Here is a 17795-nt window from a genome sequence, read left to right on the forward strand (position 1 = left end):
TGTGTTGTTTAATTAAACTACAACGTAATAAATTGTCATAATTTGCTAGAAACAAGAAGAAAATTTGATCCATCCTTCACTGTACCAACAGTTCAGGTTGGTGGTAGTAGTTTAGAGATTCAGGGGGATTTTCTTGGGCTTCAGGTCCCTTTGTAGCAACTACGCACAATTTAAACATGTAGTTTTGCCGATTATATCCTTGTTCGTATGTCCATTGTACCCATCTTGTGATGGTTACCTCCAGCACAGCAAAGGACTTGAAAGGCAAACTTTTTTTTTAACTGAAAAATATCCTTAAAATACTCTTTTTGTTTGATCAGATACAACTAAATCATTGTTTTCGTGGGCACACTGACACCCGAGTAGTTGAGTGCCGATGCTGGTATAAGCCTGTAGCCTATTTTGTCAATGTCAAATTTATTTATATAGCACTTTAAAAACAGGTGTAAAACTGCACCAAAGTGCTATACAGGAAAGACAACACCAATTAACAAAACACAATGTGAAACATTGCTTTAATTAAAATTATTACTGACACAATTAAATTTTCCTTAATTTACTTCGGTTCAGAGGTTCCTGCCCTTTCCAGAGAAGTGACTTTAAGTTTGTCCATGTTGAATGGTTCCGACATAGCAAACAAATGAATTGTTATTTTAAAGTGAAAAAATTAAAAATAAAAATAAAAAACCTTGTCAAATATGAGCCTGAGCTATGAGGATAAGCAGAAGAGTGCTGCAGTTCTGTGTATTGGCCACAGGTGGCAGCATCATTAGAAATCGTGCTTCCAGACTGACAGGTTGAAGGATGCAAACTGTAAAAAATACAGCAGTTTATATTTTTCACTTTAATATGAGGTCAAAAATCATTTAAAAGATTTGTGATTCACTGGCTAATTCAAGTTGCTTTATCTCCTACGGTATTGTTCAGATCCTCACAGATGCCTCTTTACACCAACGCTTCTTTTCTGCACCAGACAAGGCCATTTTTTAATCTGCATGTTTTTAGTCTGTCAGGTATTTGACTCATACTTTAAAAAATAGTCTAAAATCATTTTTTCCTTCAGGAGCTGACCACTTCCTACATCTTCTTCTCCTTCCTTCCATATAAATATTTCTTTTCCCGGAAAAAAAGATTTGGCTGAACATGTTCTCAGTAAGCGCTGTCTACTTTTCTAAAATACACAGAGCAGAACAAGTACCACTGGGTGCTCCAGCTGTGTGGTACTGCCAGCTGGAAAGCCTGTGCCTCTAATCACTACATGCAGTTCTATTATACACAACCACAGGATTTGGAAACGCCGGCTGTCTTTCTGAAGTTACCCATATCACCCTCGACTCGCTGCTTCAAGCATGCTTTTCTGTTTATATACAGGTTTAATCTTTGACTGACCAAACTGCATGGTTTTAATAGAGTCCAATTTTTGTTGTTGACTTGGTAAAAAAATATTGGCCCTTCGTTTGGCAGGGTATTGATAGGCGTATGTAGTTTGGTATTGCTTCCAACATTCTTTTAGCTATATTGAAAATCACTGCGGCCGAGCTAAATTAATGACGGTTTGAAACTTAGGGCACAAAAATTGAACACCTTATTATATATTTTAAAATGAGTCACAATGATTTGATATGCAACCTTGTGTTTCTATAATTAGCCGTCAAGTTTTAATGAGCCTGTTCTTAAAGTCTGAAGCAAACCGCTGACCACCAGCTAGCATAGCTTAGCCACATTGCTAAATTACAGAGTAGCTCTTCCTTTCAAGACCAGGTTTATCCAGGGCCAAAAGTCACAAATGACAGTCCAGTGCACTTCAGCTGTAAGTTCAGTGGAACCACATTAACAACGTTACGAGAAACATAAGATTCAGATGCTAAGAAAGAAACACAAAGCATTAATAGACAAGAAAAAGTTTGGCTGTGTAGCATGACATACACAAGGTGAATTAAAAGGAAGTGTGTAATTACATTAAGATTAAAAAATACATTTAGATTTTTGGGACATAAAAACAAAACAAACGAAAATAAGGGATGAGATGTTTCAAAAAGTCTGATGAAAAATTTGTTGAGCTTCAGGAGAATTTGGGAGCTAACTTTTTTGTATCACTTCTGATTTGAGCATCCAGCACTTTTTTCCACAAGATTCCAGAGCTTGTTTTCAGAGTTAGGGAGTATAAAAACACTAAACATCCCGCTCATTGAAAGTCTAAATACCCACATAATTAATGCCTTACTAAAAGTTACAGGGTCAACTCCACTTAATGCTTTATTATACCAGATTTTCAAGTTTAACTTATTTAATTCAATTCAGTTTATTTAGCCGCAATTCACAACACGTTATCTCAAGGCACTTTACAGTTCAACCAGATCATGCAGTCAAATTGATTCAAAGTTTTCTTTATAAGGAAAACCAGCTGATCCCTCAAACCAAACATGCTTGTAGCGACAGTGGAGAGGAACATTTTCCTTTTAACAGGAAGAAACCTCCAGCAGAACCTTCAGCAAACATTCAGCAGTTTTACTATTTTTAAGACTGGTTTGTTAGAAACTGTTTTCCTGATGTTTGACTGTGACAACAGCGTTTATGATTGAGGTTTTTTACAGGTAAACAGTGATAACATAATGGTCATAATCCAATCCCTTCTAAATGTAGGAAAGCACCGAATTTTTCATGTGCTCTTTTTTAACAGGAAGACGTTTATTTTGGGTAAATGAATATAGATGTTTTTTTTGCAAGCTGTGATGTCTTTAGACCAATCAAGTCTAAGTAAATGATGATTTCTAAACTTTATTTGGGAGTTAGCACAATGACTACTGACTTTTTTATTTTAACAGTTCTTACCTCTTGTTTACCTCTTTGTTTTTTCTTCAGTATCTTGTATAATGATCTGAATTAGAGAGAATTTTTTTCTGGTAACATATTGATCAAGACATATAACTCCTTTAAGAATTCTCATATCTAATACATGTATACCTGGCCAAAGTAAACTCCATAAGACCTGCAACCTGTGGGAAAAAATGACCACAGCCTGTTGCTAATGCTTTAATATGTGTGCATGAGCATTGCCAGTGTGCGGTGTATTGCTGATGTCTATAAGAAAAAAAAAGATTATGCCCATATTAAGGTTAAAGTTTTAATCAAACCAGTAAGTTACAGTTTGGGTAGAATGCATTTTTTGTATCCTTTTGTCTTTTATAGTTTATGATGCTTTTACAAGCTCATTTCCAGTCCAGTTTATGCACATTGGTCACATTTAAAGTATTAAAGCTTGGCATCTAAAACCACATTGCCTGACACCAATTAAGCACCACTTGTCATTAAAGCCCTCAATTGACAAAGAGCTGACCATGAGATGATGTTTATGAATGAAAGATGGATGTTTCCCTCTGCACTTCCTGTGTGTGGTTTTGGCCTGAGTTTTGAGCCATGCCCATGTTTCCAAGAGGCCAGTCAAGGGTAAGAGAGTTCCCTTCACCTTGAGGCGGTGGAGCTCCACTGCCATGTATGAATAAACAACTTTGGTGGCATTCAGATGTTGTCTGTTTGCCTCTGCCTTGCTTTGGTTTGTTCACTGGCGACATGTGTGTGTTTGTATGTGTGTGAGGGAGAAGTGCAAGGCCCAGTAAGGTGCCTGTTTAAAGGGTGGATACAAGACAGAGTTTTTATTGTACTGCATCTGACCAAATATTCATGTAATAGTCAATCTTGCCTTAACAGAGCAGTGGTAACATTAAGCACCTTACATCTTTTCAGCTGCTCTTCTTAATTCCCACAACAGAAACAGCAGAATTGCTATACTGTATCTGGCACTCCAGCGTTAATATAAGGAAACCAAATTTATGAAGAAAATTAGGTTCCTAATGACCCATAATGGGTTCAATTTTTTTTATTGCTTCTCTTTAGAGCTCTTGGTTTGGATTCCATTGCTGGTGAAGGGGATGACATGAAATATGAAGGGGTTTTTAAGAGGAGAAAAAAAAAATCATAGGAGGTAATGTGGTTCCCTGTTTGTAAGGAGAATAAGGTTTAATATGTACCCTTATCCTCGTTGTTATTATGTTGGTTCAAATGTTTTTTTTGTTTTTTGTTATCAGGGTTTAATAGTTAAAACCATAGTCACTAGCCTGCAAACTAAAGAATTATCTGGATAACATACATGTAACGTAAGAGTTGGTCAAATCAGTTAATTTTGTTTCCATAATGGCTCTTCACAACTGATATTCAATTAAGTAGTTCCAGCTGGTAAAATGTTATCTTTTTAAGGAAACCAAACCGGTTGCATCTTGTTATTGATTTTACAGCAATCCCTCATCCTGTGTATGATTAAGCATAATTTGCAAAACTCTGCAGGGATCCTGGACATGGTGCTTTACTGCTATTATAGGTGTGGAGAACAATCTGTTGTTATTAGCTCAATTTCAACTCTTTGTTTAATTTATGGCCAAAATGATCCTTTATTGTGTCAAACACCTGTTTGCGGATTGTGATCATCAGCTTAATTACTCAACATTCTTTTTGACCTTGGCTTAAAAAACAAATCCATGCCTTTGTGAAGAAAGCCTTTTTTTAATTATGCAAAGCTTCAGGTGTTCAAGTCAGCTTCTTTAGTTTAAGAGATGTCCACCATGTGTTCAACACATGGCACAGTCACTTTAGTTGGCACCTGATGAGAATAAGGGAAAAAAAGACCTTGTTTGCCTTTTGGTTTGTGCTTCTCTGTTTGTGTGTATTGAGGTTCAGGGGGCACTTGAATGATGTCATGGTTTTCAAGGTGGTCTGCTGCAGACGCACATCCTGTGGCTTCTGGGACTTGGTTCTCTGCTTTGCTCACATTTTTAAAGCTCATCCACTCGTTTTAGTTTAGTTACTCGTATGCCCTGTTTTAAGAACCATATAGATAAACTGGAGACAGAGGATTGGGAGAAAAATGTGTTATGTTATTCAGGTGAAAAAAAATGAAAATTTAGGTGATTTTAATGGACCCTTAATAAATGATTAAAAGCCCAATCTTGTTTACAAAAGCGTAACCATCCCCATTAAATCCAGAACATGGTATACCCCTATTTAGACAGCACTGAAGTGCCTGGGAGTTCTTTTATTTACTTGACAAGTATTTGCAATAGTAACTGTACAGTATTAGAAAGCAGAAACCCCATTCTTTCACTTTTAAAACTGAATATATATGTCAAGTTATGCCTGCAGTCTGCAGAGGTTCTACATGGAACCTACATAAGCATTTAATCTGACTTGGTTTCAAACCTCACATATGTTAGTTGAGTATTGTCTTTGTTGGTAAATAAATCAGGGTTATATTGCATCAGCTAAAAGGGATTAAAAATGAAAACATAAAAGAGCACCTTTTAGTCTTAATTGCTAAAACTAAATCTGATGCAAGAACAGATAAGAATAAGTGTAAAGGCTTGTTCACATTTTGAAGCTCTTGAAGTGCATAGAGCAAAATATGTGCAGATGCATCTTGTCATAAACAGGATAGATGGACCCAGTATTCAAGCTGAGAAAGTCAGGAAATTTCAAACCATTTATGAAAATAAAAACATTAACAGACAGAACAGAAGCACGGAGCTGATAAGGATCTGCGGAGCGACAGTGACTGCTGGGGGGGTTAACACGAGTAAGTGACCACGATCATCTGAACAGAAGATGATTATCAGATTGGGTCACTTACCTGGTTTAACAGTTCAGTCCATCCTCTTAATGATAAGCAGGATCAGCCCTGAGCCGTCCAGAGCATCCCTGATGCAGCGACCCCAGTGAGCATGAGCATCGCCAAAACTTCATGTTTGCAACCTACATGTACCAGCGAGATGCATATAGTTTATTTTACTAGTTTTTCCAAATATGTATGTTTACTTGTTTTCCTTTAAGAAAATGTACATGGATCAAGAGAGGGACTGTGTTCTGATCTAGCAGTGATTTAACTTGGCACTGATCAGCACTTTAGACCAACATGAAGCCTCACAGCACTTTGTGTCAAATAAGTATTTATGTAATAGATGATACAGACATGAAGGTCAGGACTGTACCACTATCCAATATGCATTTAATGAGAGGGTGTGGGGTTTTCGGACACTGGTGTAGGAGCTAAGCCTTACTTCCCTCTGTACGCAAGTCAAAATTTGCTTTTGCTTGTCTGAATGGACTAAACCTCAAACCCAGATTGTAGCAGGGGCAATTGCAGTTTTTGTAGCCTTGAGAACACAGGGAGACATTCCACACAGTGCTGTTTTGTACAAAAACATTATAAATGTAGAGAAGCAAGGGTTTGAAAGTATTTAAACCTTCCACAGTTGCAATTACGAAAATAAACTGCCACAGTATGATTCTAACGATGATATATTACCTAAATTAAAGTGAGACAGTTACCTAATTAAAATATCTGACAAACCATTGTGAATTTGTGGGAAACACACTTGCATTTTAACTTTTGGCAGTTTCATGGTGGCTTCTAGGCCATTTCCTTCTCAGCAATTACTGTAAACGTTTTATTTTTGCGTCACTGCAGGATTGATCTTTTTGTGGTTGGATTTATTTGTCAGATCTTCTTGTGTAAGGGTTGTGAGCAAAAGATGAAACACTGAAAACCCAGCTAAATATGGGGTTTTCTTTTTATTTGAATTTAAAAATCAATACAAATAGATAGATAGATAGATAGATAGATAGATAGATAGATAGATAGATAGATAGATAGATAGATAGATAGATAGATAGATAGATAGATAGATAGATAGATAGATAGATAGATAGATAGATAGATAGATAGATAGATAGATAGATAGATAGATAGATAGATAGATAGATAGATAGATAGATAGATAGATAGATAGATAGATAGATAGATAGATAGATAGATAGATAGATAGATAGATAGATAGATAGATAGATAGATAGATAGATAGATAGATAGATAGATAGATAGATAGATAGATAGATAGATAGATAGATAGATAGATAGATAGATAGATAGATAGATAGATAGATAGATAGATAGATAGATAGATAGATAGATAGATAGATAGATAGATAGATAGATAGATAGATAGATAGATAGATAGATAGATAGATAGATAGATAGATAGATAGATAGATAGATAGATAGATAGATAGATAGATAGATAGATAGATAGATAGATAGATAGATAGATAGATAGATAGATAGATAGATAGATAGATAGATAGATAGATAGATAGATAGATAGATAGATAGATAGATAGATAGATAGATAGATAGATAGATAGATAGATAGATAGATAGATAGATAGATAGATAGATAGATAGATAGATAGATAGATAGATAGATAGATAGATAGATAGATAGATAGATAGATAGATAGATAGATAGATAGATAGATAGATAGATAGATAGATAGATAGATAGATAGATAGATAGATAGATAGATAGATAGATAGATAGATAGATAGATAGATAGATAGATAGATAGATAGATAGATAGATGTACTTTATTTATCCCAAGCTGGGAAATTGCAGTGTAGCAGCAGCTTTACACATAGTGACAGTCACAACACAATGAGATAAGAAAAAATAAAAATAACATCCACACGTATTTACATTATAAGGGTGCAGTGAACAGTCCTAAGGTGCAGTGAACAGATGCATAGAGTTAAGAACTCAAAGATGTTCCCAAGAGTTCTCAACTAAGTCTTTGACTTTGATTGAGCTCTATGACTTTGATTCATCTTTAGGAAGTTAGTGCCTTATGCATGAAATGTAGGTAAACAACTTAGTCTTCGATTTTGTATGGATGTCAAATGTCTCAGCCATAGTGGTCTACAACTTTAAAATGGCTCAGCTTGTGTTTAGCTATTTTATCCTTTGGATGAACTTATTTTTTTCTGACGGTGTTGTTGAACTTGGAGTCCACTGGGATGTTGTGCTTGGAAAAGCTCCTTAGTTTGTCTGAAACTCCCTCCAAGTTAGATTCTTTAACTAGCGGAGGAAAATGAAACTCAGTACCTCTAAAGAATGGAAAAATACTCCGTGCCTTCTGTTTGAATGTAGATATTTTCAATGGGTGGATAAGGAGGTTGATTGTGCTAAAGAATTGCATACAGAATCTAAGCTCAGCTTCCATTATTAATAACCTCAACATGTGTTTTTTGTTTTAAGGGTATCCTTTTGGGTCCCCAGCAGGCATTGGTTATTTTCCCCTTTCACAGATTTTTCTTTTTTTGTCTACACAGTTTTTTCGGTAGCTGCCTGTCATAAGGTGCTTTCAACTGGTCATGATTTAAATCATATAAATGTTTAGGATGTAAATTGAGAACAGCTGACTTAATTCTAAAACATTCACTCATTCATAGCAGAATTTGGCTGTAAAAAATGTCATGATTTTATCTAGGGCTCGGACCCACATGCAGTAAAACCAAACAGAGAGACACGGATGAAAAGTTTGACAGATTTGATTTGATGATCTTGAAGGAGAGGATCTGATTTTTGACTCATGTTTCCAGAGAAGTGAAGGAACCTTGACTCCAATCTGTGTGTTGGTTTTCTAGTGTATGTCTGATTCGGAGGAGGGCGGAACAGGGTTTACCCAGAACTCAGACGGTGTAGGTGAACAGAGACGCTGATTGCCACTCAGATTTCCTGCAGTACTTGAACGGGTCTTGGTGAAGATGATTCCCTTGCTCAGAGAGTAATTTCAACGTCCTCAAAAAGGAGATTGGATCCAAACCTCCTGTTTGAATCCCTGGGTCAGTTTAGACTCAGTTGATCCCTCCTGGGAGAGGAGGTCCGAAAAGGTCCAGTTTGCAGGATGACTTCCTGCCAAGAGGCAAAGACAAAAAACAAAGTTAAAACTCAGGGAGACAAGAACTCAGCTTGGCTAGAGTACCAAAAGCTGGCAAACACTCTGGCGTCGAGGTAGTGGCAATCAGCAGCTTAAGAGCACTCCGTTAATGAGGTTACCGTCAGCAGGTGTGTGAGGAGGCGAACCGGAACCAGGCGCCTGCTGTTGGTGGAAGGGAGACAAACAAAAACAAAACACCCAGACAGGAGCCCTGACAAAAAATATCTATTATGATTTCTGTTAAGGTCTGTCCTTCAGAAAATTAAAGATTTTTTGTTTTGTTAAGAAAAAAACAAACATTTAATATTACTGGACTTTATGTGTAACAAACCAAACGGGCTGAAATCACACCTCACTGCAGTAGAACAACAGCGCAGAGACTAGAACAGGGTTTCCTAATGAAAGACAAACACTGTAGCATGTTTCAGCTGGAACTCATTCTATGGAACTTTCTCTTTCTTTTAACTTTGGAAAAATTTTATGACACAATCTCAGTTTTGGCAAGGCTATCAGAATATTTTTTCCTATACAACCTCATTCTGCCATAGGTACTTGGCTTTATATCGTCATGCTATTTAGTTTTGTGCCCAGTTCCCCCCATATTTAAATAACCTGATAAAAATAAATTGCTCTCAGTCTTTTTTCCTGACCCACTCTTTCTGTTCTTTTTTCTTCTTTTGCTCACTTTTTTCTGTTCCTCAGTTCAGTGTGAGACTTAGCACCATACAGACTCCCTTTATGCTGTGTTTGTTCTGCAGGACCGAGCTGCAGTGTCATCCCATGCTTTTTGGGTTGCAGAATCTTACTATGTGCACGACTTCTGCAGAAAAATAATGATATTAAAAAGGGAAAAGCTCTGAGTTTGAATGTTGCAAACAGCTTGGTAAATGGGCATAGTTTGCTGCAATCAAAGTGCTTTTAGGGCCTTAAACAGCAAGCTAAGAAAGCTATGCATCTCCTGCCATCAAACAGGAAAACAAGGAGTTTTCTCACAGCTGTCTGAGGCTCTTGGCCAACACTTCCTTTCAGCAGTCTGTAAAATTCCATAAACCAAAGAGCCATTTTTTAAAATCTTTTATCATTACAGCTGTTAATCATCATTGATCTTAACTTGCATGAAATGGCTTTCATATTAGGTTGCTCCATCTGCACGGAAGAAAATCATTTCTTAAATGTTTTCTCATATCACCAACTGCATAAATAGCTTCATTTATGTATCGTTTCATGGATCTACTGTTTCTGGTAAAATCATTATCTTTCAATCAATTGAAAGTATTTCAGACCTTAGAGGGAAACTTCCTGATGTGGCAGTTTATCTTCTCCTGACCTCTGTAGAGGAATCAAACTGTGATTAGATAACAATTTGTTTCCCCTTACTTTCTATCTCTGTCCAACTTCCTTCCTTTACATTTCCTCAGCATGCTGCACCACAGCCGCCTTCCCGGATATGTTTTTTTTTTTTTTGTCACAGGAAAAGGCTGTGAGCTGTTAAGTTTTACTAATCACATATATTAGTCTCTGATCTCTTTTTGGTTATTGTGCTGGAACTTTCCACTTTGAGAGCATTCTCTACAAATTCAGTCTCCCAGTTTACAGTGGAGTATTTGTCTGTTGATGTTACCTCGCAAACATAAAGACTTAATTATCTTTAGAACCATACAAGGAAGGAGAAGATTTGCAGTTTTGAAATCTTTTTAATGTGAATAAACTGATTTGCATTTCTGAGTAAAAGTTGTGTCTGTTTACACTCTCCTCTCTATCTAAATCTTGCTTTTATAAAATTCATACATACACTCAAGTTTATGTAACCTGGGCAAGTAACAGACTAAACCGTTTGAAGGATTGGTAAACATGATTGTAAGAAAAAAAAAACTCTCAAAATTTTAGTCAATCAGCATTTCTTAAAGCTACCAATAAAGCTAATAAGTATAATAGCCAAATGTGAAAAATATTTTTACACCCTTTCAGCTTTATTTCTTTTCAATGTTTTAGGCATTCCTATGGACCTTTTTGTCACACAATGGTAACCAAAATTCATTCTAAAAAGTATAATTTTTTTAAATTTTAGGTCTTACAATCCGTGTAAAAAGTGTCATTCCTTATTAAATCATTGATTAACTGTCTTAAATCCCTTGACATAAATAATGTAACTAATGTCTATTAAAATAGAATTCAGCAAACATAAGTGAGGATAATCAGTCTTCAAATGAGTTTAAAAGAAAGATGATTTTGCAATGATGTGAACCATATTTTTTTTCAATACTGTAGAGAAATTGTAACTAAGGGGGGACAAAATCTGATATTCACTTAATGAGGCAATTTTTCATTACTTGTTTAAAATTTATTTGAAAACTTACATTTGTACATACCCCCAGTTTGCTCAGTTGCAAAGTCAAACCTGGGATCCTTTAGCTGATTCCAGGGTCCTCTGTGGCTGCATGCATGTTCAAGCATAAAACCTAAAACAAACATAAAGCTTAGGGCTAGAATACAAGGACACATAAGGTAACTAAGTGAGAAATTGACATGCAGCAGCAGGGGTTTCTCACAAACTTTAAAGGTAATTGCCAAGAAACTGCAACTTTTATGGCTTCCTAATTATTTCTATGAAATGCCTCAGTCATTATTTTGCTGTATTGCCACCAAATGGTAAAAGGCTGGATTTGGATGCTGGCTGTTTCATCTTTTCAGCTGAGAAAAAAAGGCTATTTTTTCTTTTTACAGCTTATAATAGATGTCAGTACATGCGGGGGATTTGGCAAGTTTCCATGTCTTACAGTCAACATACAACTTTTAGTTCAGCTTCTGGCTCTACATAGACCATTGGGTAAGCAATTGTACAAGATAAACGCTGTGAAATGAAGCAAACATTTCAAAAATCTTTATACACCAAAAAATAAGCTTTTGAAAAAATATATATAAAAGAAACTAACTAAGCTTTATCCAAGCTCAGGGGGACTAAGGTACCATTACAGGAGGATGATTACACAAGAGTTACTTCTTCTTTTACTTTTGTTTGACTTCAAACAGAGCCTTCTTTCACTATGACTGTGGTGCTTATTTTAAATGTAATTTTTATGGTTATAACACTACCGCATTAAAATACCTTTATTAACACAATAGTTTGTTGTTAGTGATATGTCAGGTTCTACAGTAGCCATGATTTTTTTTTTTATCTTGGTCTATTCCTTTCTTAATCATAAGATATTCCTCTGTAATTATCAGTTAAGTCTTCAAAAGCAGGAAAACTCAAATTTGATTCTAAAGTAGAAACATTTTGTTGACAGAAAGTATCAGCAATAAAATGCTTTTTTGCCTAAATTTTATATTGTACATAAGTATGTCATTTATTATCACCCACCAATTGAAAGTCTCAATCTTTATCTTTGTCCGTAAGGTTCGGGTTCGCAATTGCAGAGGCAGACATCTTTGCACTATGTCGGCACAGAGCTGACAAACTAGTGACCGTAGAGATCGCCATTACAATGTGACTGTGGCATGTAAGGCCTATACAATCCTACATACTAATAAAATAATATTTTTTCAAATTATCAATGTAAGCAAACCTCAGCATTACTTGACAAGATAGGTGATGCAGATGTTGCAGAAGCCATTTCGTAGTATGACAGCCATGTTGTTGGAGGGGGAGAGGTTTATGTTCATGAGGTTCAGTCAGATATTAGGTGGTTAAAAATTTAAGCATATTGCCACATAAAGGCTTAGAAGGAGAAAGCTAGTGTCATATTTTTGTTAAATAAATGTGACCAAAACAGAGGCCTCTGTGATTTGAAAACTTTTTTAAATTGGAATCATAATGCAAGTCAATTAATTTCCCTGTCCTACTCAGAACTTTACTGTCAAATCTATTAAATTGTAAGAATTTGGACATAAGTTTGTACATCTTGCTTTGTATATGCAATGAGCCATTACTTGTAATTAAACTTTCCAAGCTTCACTTGTCTATACACTTCCTTTGTCACCAAATTTTCTAAAGGAAAAAAGATAATCACAACATGGTACTAAAACCCACTAGAAAAGGATTATCTCTCAAGTATCAACAAAGCTTATGTCAGCTAGGGCTGCACAATAACAGGAAAACATTCAATTTGTGATATAATTTAATTTTGGCCTTATAAAATGTCTGAAGATAATTTCAAAAACTAAGTTTAGTTATCTTTCTTTTTTGGGTGCATTGCTATCATAGACCCTAGATAATGAGTAATTTTTAGTTTTTCTTTTCTAATTATCAGGAAATGACGGTTTTCCTATTATGGTGCAACTGCCTCTGTTGCCTGCACTTTCGGTACTGAAACAGTTCTACCGTGGTTTATTTTACTTTACCACCTTACTACCTGTTACCTTCTTAAGCATAATTTGTATCATAATAAAAGTGGCTGTTATCCATGCATAGAGAGATTATTAGCTAATAAATAGTCCTGGGAGTTCTTTGTGATACGCATTTCTCAGACTTAATGTAAAATAATATGCATTTAGCCTGCAGTGGTGTAAAAGTTAAAAAAGAAAACACACTAAATAGATAATGCTGTGTGTGACATGTAAATTCCACACAAATATAACAAAGACAATCCAAAATTTTTTGTAATACACAATATTAATAGGAGCAGTAATTAGCAGTGCGAAACAGGCTAGGCTATTACTCATCTGCTTTGTAATTTAATTTTTGCAGCTGAAGAGTACCTAAAGACAAATAATTGATATTATCATAGTTTTAAGCCTCTAAAAATGTATGTCAAAAATGTGCTGATTTTCCATAGAAATAACTGGATTGTTGGCAAAAAGACAAAAATAAAATCGTATACCTTGTTTACTGTATATTTAGATGTTTTGCAATATGACCTACAACTTTGTTTTTTAAACCCCTCCTTCCCTAATAGATTTTGCTTATCCTAAATTTTTACAAAATCTTGAAGACAGATTTAAAAGGTCCCCTCCATTTGACTTCTTTTGTAGGGTTGAGTTGGAAAAGTCATTGGTCAGGCAAAAGGGCTACCAGCAGGCTCATTATCCATAAGGACAGGGTAGAAAGGCATCTGGTGTCGTGTCCACATGACCAAAAGGCAAGACAAGGTACGTAAAAATTGCAAAAGCACTCTGGTGCTTATTGGAAGGAAGTGACTTGTTAAAAATAAGCTGACTGGGCTTTCAGTTTACCAGAAATCAAGTCATATTATCTGATTTGTACAGTATTGCTTTTCTATTTCTGCTCTGACACTATTTAAGGAATTATTTCTAGTTGAATCTTATTATCAATACTTGAAACTTTTATTTACTTTCTTTATGGAAAAAATCTTTCCTGGTTTATATTGAATAGTAGCCTCACTCATTCGTCATGCCTCTACATTCAATCTCATAAAATGCTTATTTACCTCAATATACCAGATGAATGCTAAGTTAACATAGATCTCTGTACTTGGTGTAAAATCTAGAAAGAAAAGTTTAGATCGACACTTAAAGAAAAAAGAGTTATAACAATTTTTTGTTATGTTTCTCAGGCGCCTTGGGGAACTCCCATAAAACAAGCAAAGTGCAAATATCATAGTTACATAAATCCACCATCTTATTTCATGTTAAAAGCAAACCATCATATGCCCAGCTAATGAGGTAATTTAATGTGTGACAAGTTGTGCAGTCATCCCTAACCTCAAACATCTTTTTTATTCAATCAGCCCTAATAGATTATGTTCCCGTCGATCCCCTGCTGTTCACCATTTAGAGTTTTACTGGTCAGTTAGAGGCACCACAATGCACATCAGTATCTGCCCCATTTATCAGACTAATATTGACAAATAAATTGGTAGAAACTTAAAAATGTGTTTTCCTCCATTTCCCACATTTAAACCAGTAGGTGTTTGGAACCACCTTAGAGATATTCTTAACAATTCAGATCAACCAGGACTATATCAGTACTGTTACACACAACAACCAAGTATTATCTTTTCAGCTGATGGAAAGTTGAAACCGTATTAGAATAGATTATTCTTTACCGCATTATAACAGTAAAACAATATCTTTAAAAAATGTCTCCAGTCCACGGATCACTATTAAAAGAATACAACAATAAAACACACCAACATAAAAGCAGCAAGGATAAAACAAAAAAACATCAACAACCATTCCTCACACATAAAGTACACTTTGATGCTGCATTCATGCTTTGTTTATTTTTGTTGAATTGAACTTGGCTCTGTTCCCTAATAATAGATGTTTCTTTACATTTTTGATTAACCGGAAGCACTCTGTGACACATGATCGTTTGCGGTCACACTCTAAGGAATAATTGCTTAATCAGTTGGTAGAACCTATAAGATTTTTTTTTTTTTTACCACTACCTAATAGTTTTGTTTTAATATGACAATAGAAACATTTTTTGCAGCTCAGTGATAAAAAAGTTATCAGACCATCCTTGTTCTACTTCGACATTGTGTTTTAAAATCATATTAAAAGTATGAAGTATGCTATGGCCAAAAAAAGAGAAAACAAGGGGGATCTCCTACTTTTTTTTCTGATTATAGGCAAAAAGTCACCAACATATCCTTCCAATTTACTGCAATAAGCTAATTTGATTCTATTACGTCCATAGCCACATCTGGGGGAGCTCAATTCAAACAGAAACACCTCAGTCCCATGTTGATTCAAGTTTAAAATAAAGGCCAGAATTAATAAAAAGATGTGAACAGACTGACTTTCATGGCATCCACTTTAAACAGTCTGGTTTATTTCCTGATAAAGATGTGTAGTTGTTCAGGCTTAACAGGCGTTTTAATTGGCTTATCAGGCTAGACTATTACTGATTTCAGAGACATTAGTCATAATTATAATTCTGTATAATTTCACACTTAACAATGTCAAATCAGCTGTTAGAAAGGTCAAAAGAAATCCTTCAATTGTCCACATTTACATCATTATACATTTACCACCTTGGAGACAAGTGTAATAGTTTAACCTTGACATTTATTTTTGTATCTCATAGATTATTCACAGCAAATTATTATTATATCCTGAGGGGAATAAGAAATAGTAAAAAAAAATATTGAGCTATTTAATATATGTGTGATTCTTTCTTAAATGTTTTAATTCACAAGAACATTTGGTGCTTTCCTTAAATCTTAAAGGCACTGAGGCATTTTGAAACTTTTCTCCTGTCTATTTCTGACCTGTCTAGTGGCTTTGCAACCAGCTAAGTCAACACTTCCTTTGCTGGGTCATCAGTTTTGCAGCACATACTTGTCATACAGTTTGTATGGTGGAAACTACCGGTGTCCACTAATGACATATCAAGCCCCACACATGTGGTTGTATGTGAGTCTAAGTCCTTGCAACTACATCTTAGAAACCAAAATTTAGGGTTGAGCATCAGGTCCCCAAATTAGTCTTCCTATCAGGTTTAAGGGCAGAGGCACCTGCAATAACATATCAATGGAACAGCCTTTATTTGTGCTGCAGAGATATTTGAACATTGTTTGTTCTTCACTGACTGGAGGGTGATGTAGAGCAAGGCATAGTGGGGTGTTGCCCCTGACTCAACCATGCTCCCTTCTGTAATTAAAGCAATGGGCTGAGCTATGTGTCTTAATGGTGGGCCACTCCCACACACCAAATCAAAGGACGCTGTGACCACACACACATATTGCATAAACACACACACACACATAAAGCAAAATGTGTTGTGTATGTAACCCATGCACAGTGACTGTGTTTGTGTATGCTGTCTGTTGTGGTAAAAATGTTTAGTGAGGACTGTAACCATAGACATGTGTCTGAGTCTGAATGGGACTGATTTATACAGATGCACTGGGCAGGAACGGTGGGCCTCTTGGCTCTAGTGCAAATTGGCACTTGATCTTTTTGTACATTCGGAAATAAAAGTAATAGAGCTTCAGATACCTGAAGTATATCCACCATCCATCACAACTTCATCTTTCTTTGTGGTGTTCAAAATTATGGCAGTGTGTGGTTATAGATGAGAGAGTTTAGTCTTCACGACGAACCTGTAATCTGGTTTCATATGCTTGTTGAACATTTCATGATAGCATGTCTGTAAGTTTCCATCCTCACCTTGACTTATGTCCTGTAAAGAGAGCTAAGGTTTGTCAACTTCAAACCGTTTGCCAATTCTTTTGGACATTCTCTCGAGAGCCATTTCTGTGTGGTTTTCCGCTCCCACCTCGGACTATTCTTGGATGTGTGCTTTCCTAAACCATACTTAGGCTGTTTTACAAAGCAAATGAAATGGTCTATGCTTTAAATACATGTTTATGAAATTCCCAAACTTGCTGTTGCATTCCCTTCAAAGAGACAGAGCAGAAGGAAAATTCCAGAACCTAACGGTTGGGACAAAGTCAGTGTGATATATTTATCAAAAATGATTCAGCAAAAGATAGGCTATATTTTTGCCATGTTTATACACTATTATCTAAAAAAAAAAAAAAGCAAGCAATAACAGAGGTGAACAGAGGTGATAGGAGTGTTTGCCATAGCTGCTATAGAAGTTTTGCAATGATCTGGCCTTGCATGTTAGAAAGGCTTATTCTCTTTCTGAGTTCAATAATCTACTTAAAACAAACTCATTTACCTTTGCTATCCTAAAAAAAATTGGCCGTTTTGAACTTTGAATGTTTAATTTTCCTTTCTTAAATTGTTTAATTCAATTGCATATGACACTTTGCAGACCATGATTTATTTAAAAGTACTTTTTAAGTACTTGGGAGGGGGTGTATAAATAAATGAATTGCAATGAATATTATTTGTGAGCAACATTTATTGTAAATCTTGTAATATGATCACCTATTATTACCACAATTTTTGTTTTGTTTTTAAGCTTTTATAGTTTTATGACGAAGTACTTAGTGCTTCAGATAACAAGCGATTATTTGAAACCCATGGATCTTGTGACCCAGTAATCCAATTTAATTTTTAGCTACATACCAATGCATGGTCACTCTCGAGTTAGGTTC

General features: G+C 35.5%; 1 protein-coding gene across 2 annotated transcripts in view; it reads left to right on the top strand.

The window, feature by feature from the left end:
* The window catches only part of usta (uronyl 2-sulfotransferase a), a 63141-nt gene that overhangs the window by 13531 nt on the left and 31815 nt on the right, over positions 1-17795 (top strand). Inside the window, exon 2 of one of the 2 annotated variants that reach the window (XM_038304194.1) lies at positions 13792-13908. The exons of the other annotated variant lie outside the window; for it this stretch is intronic. Coding sequence (XP_038160122.1) covers positions 13792-13908 — 117 coding nt within the window. The remainder of the gene's footprint in view (positions 1-13791; positions 13909-17795) is intronic. 2 annotated transcript variants of the gene reach the window in all.

This window comes from Cyprinodon tularosa, unplaced genomic scaffold (assembly GCF_016077235.1).
Source record: "Cyprinodon tularosa strain WSP-4 unplaced genomic scaffold, ASM1607723v1 ctg528, whole genome shotgun sequence".
NCBI classification, from domain to species: domain Eukaryota; kingdom Metazoa; phylum Chordata; class Actinopteri; order Cyprinodontiformes; family Cyprinodontidae; genus Cyprinodon; species Cyprinodon tularosa.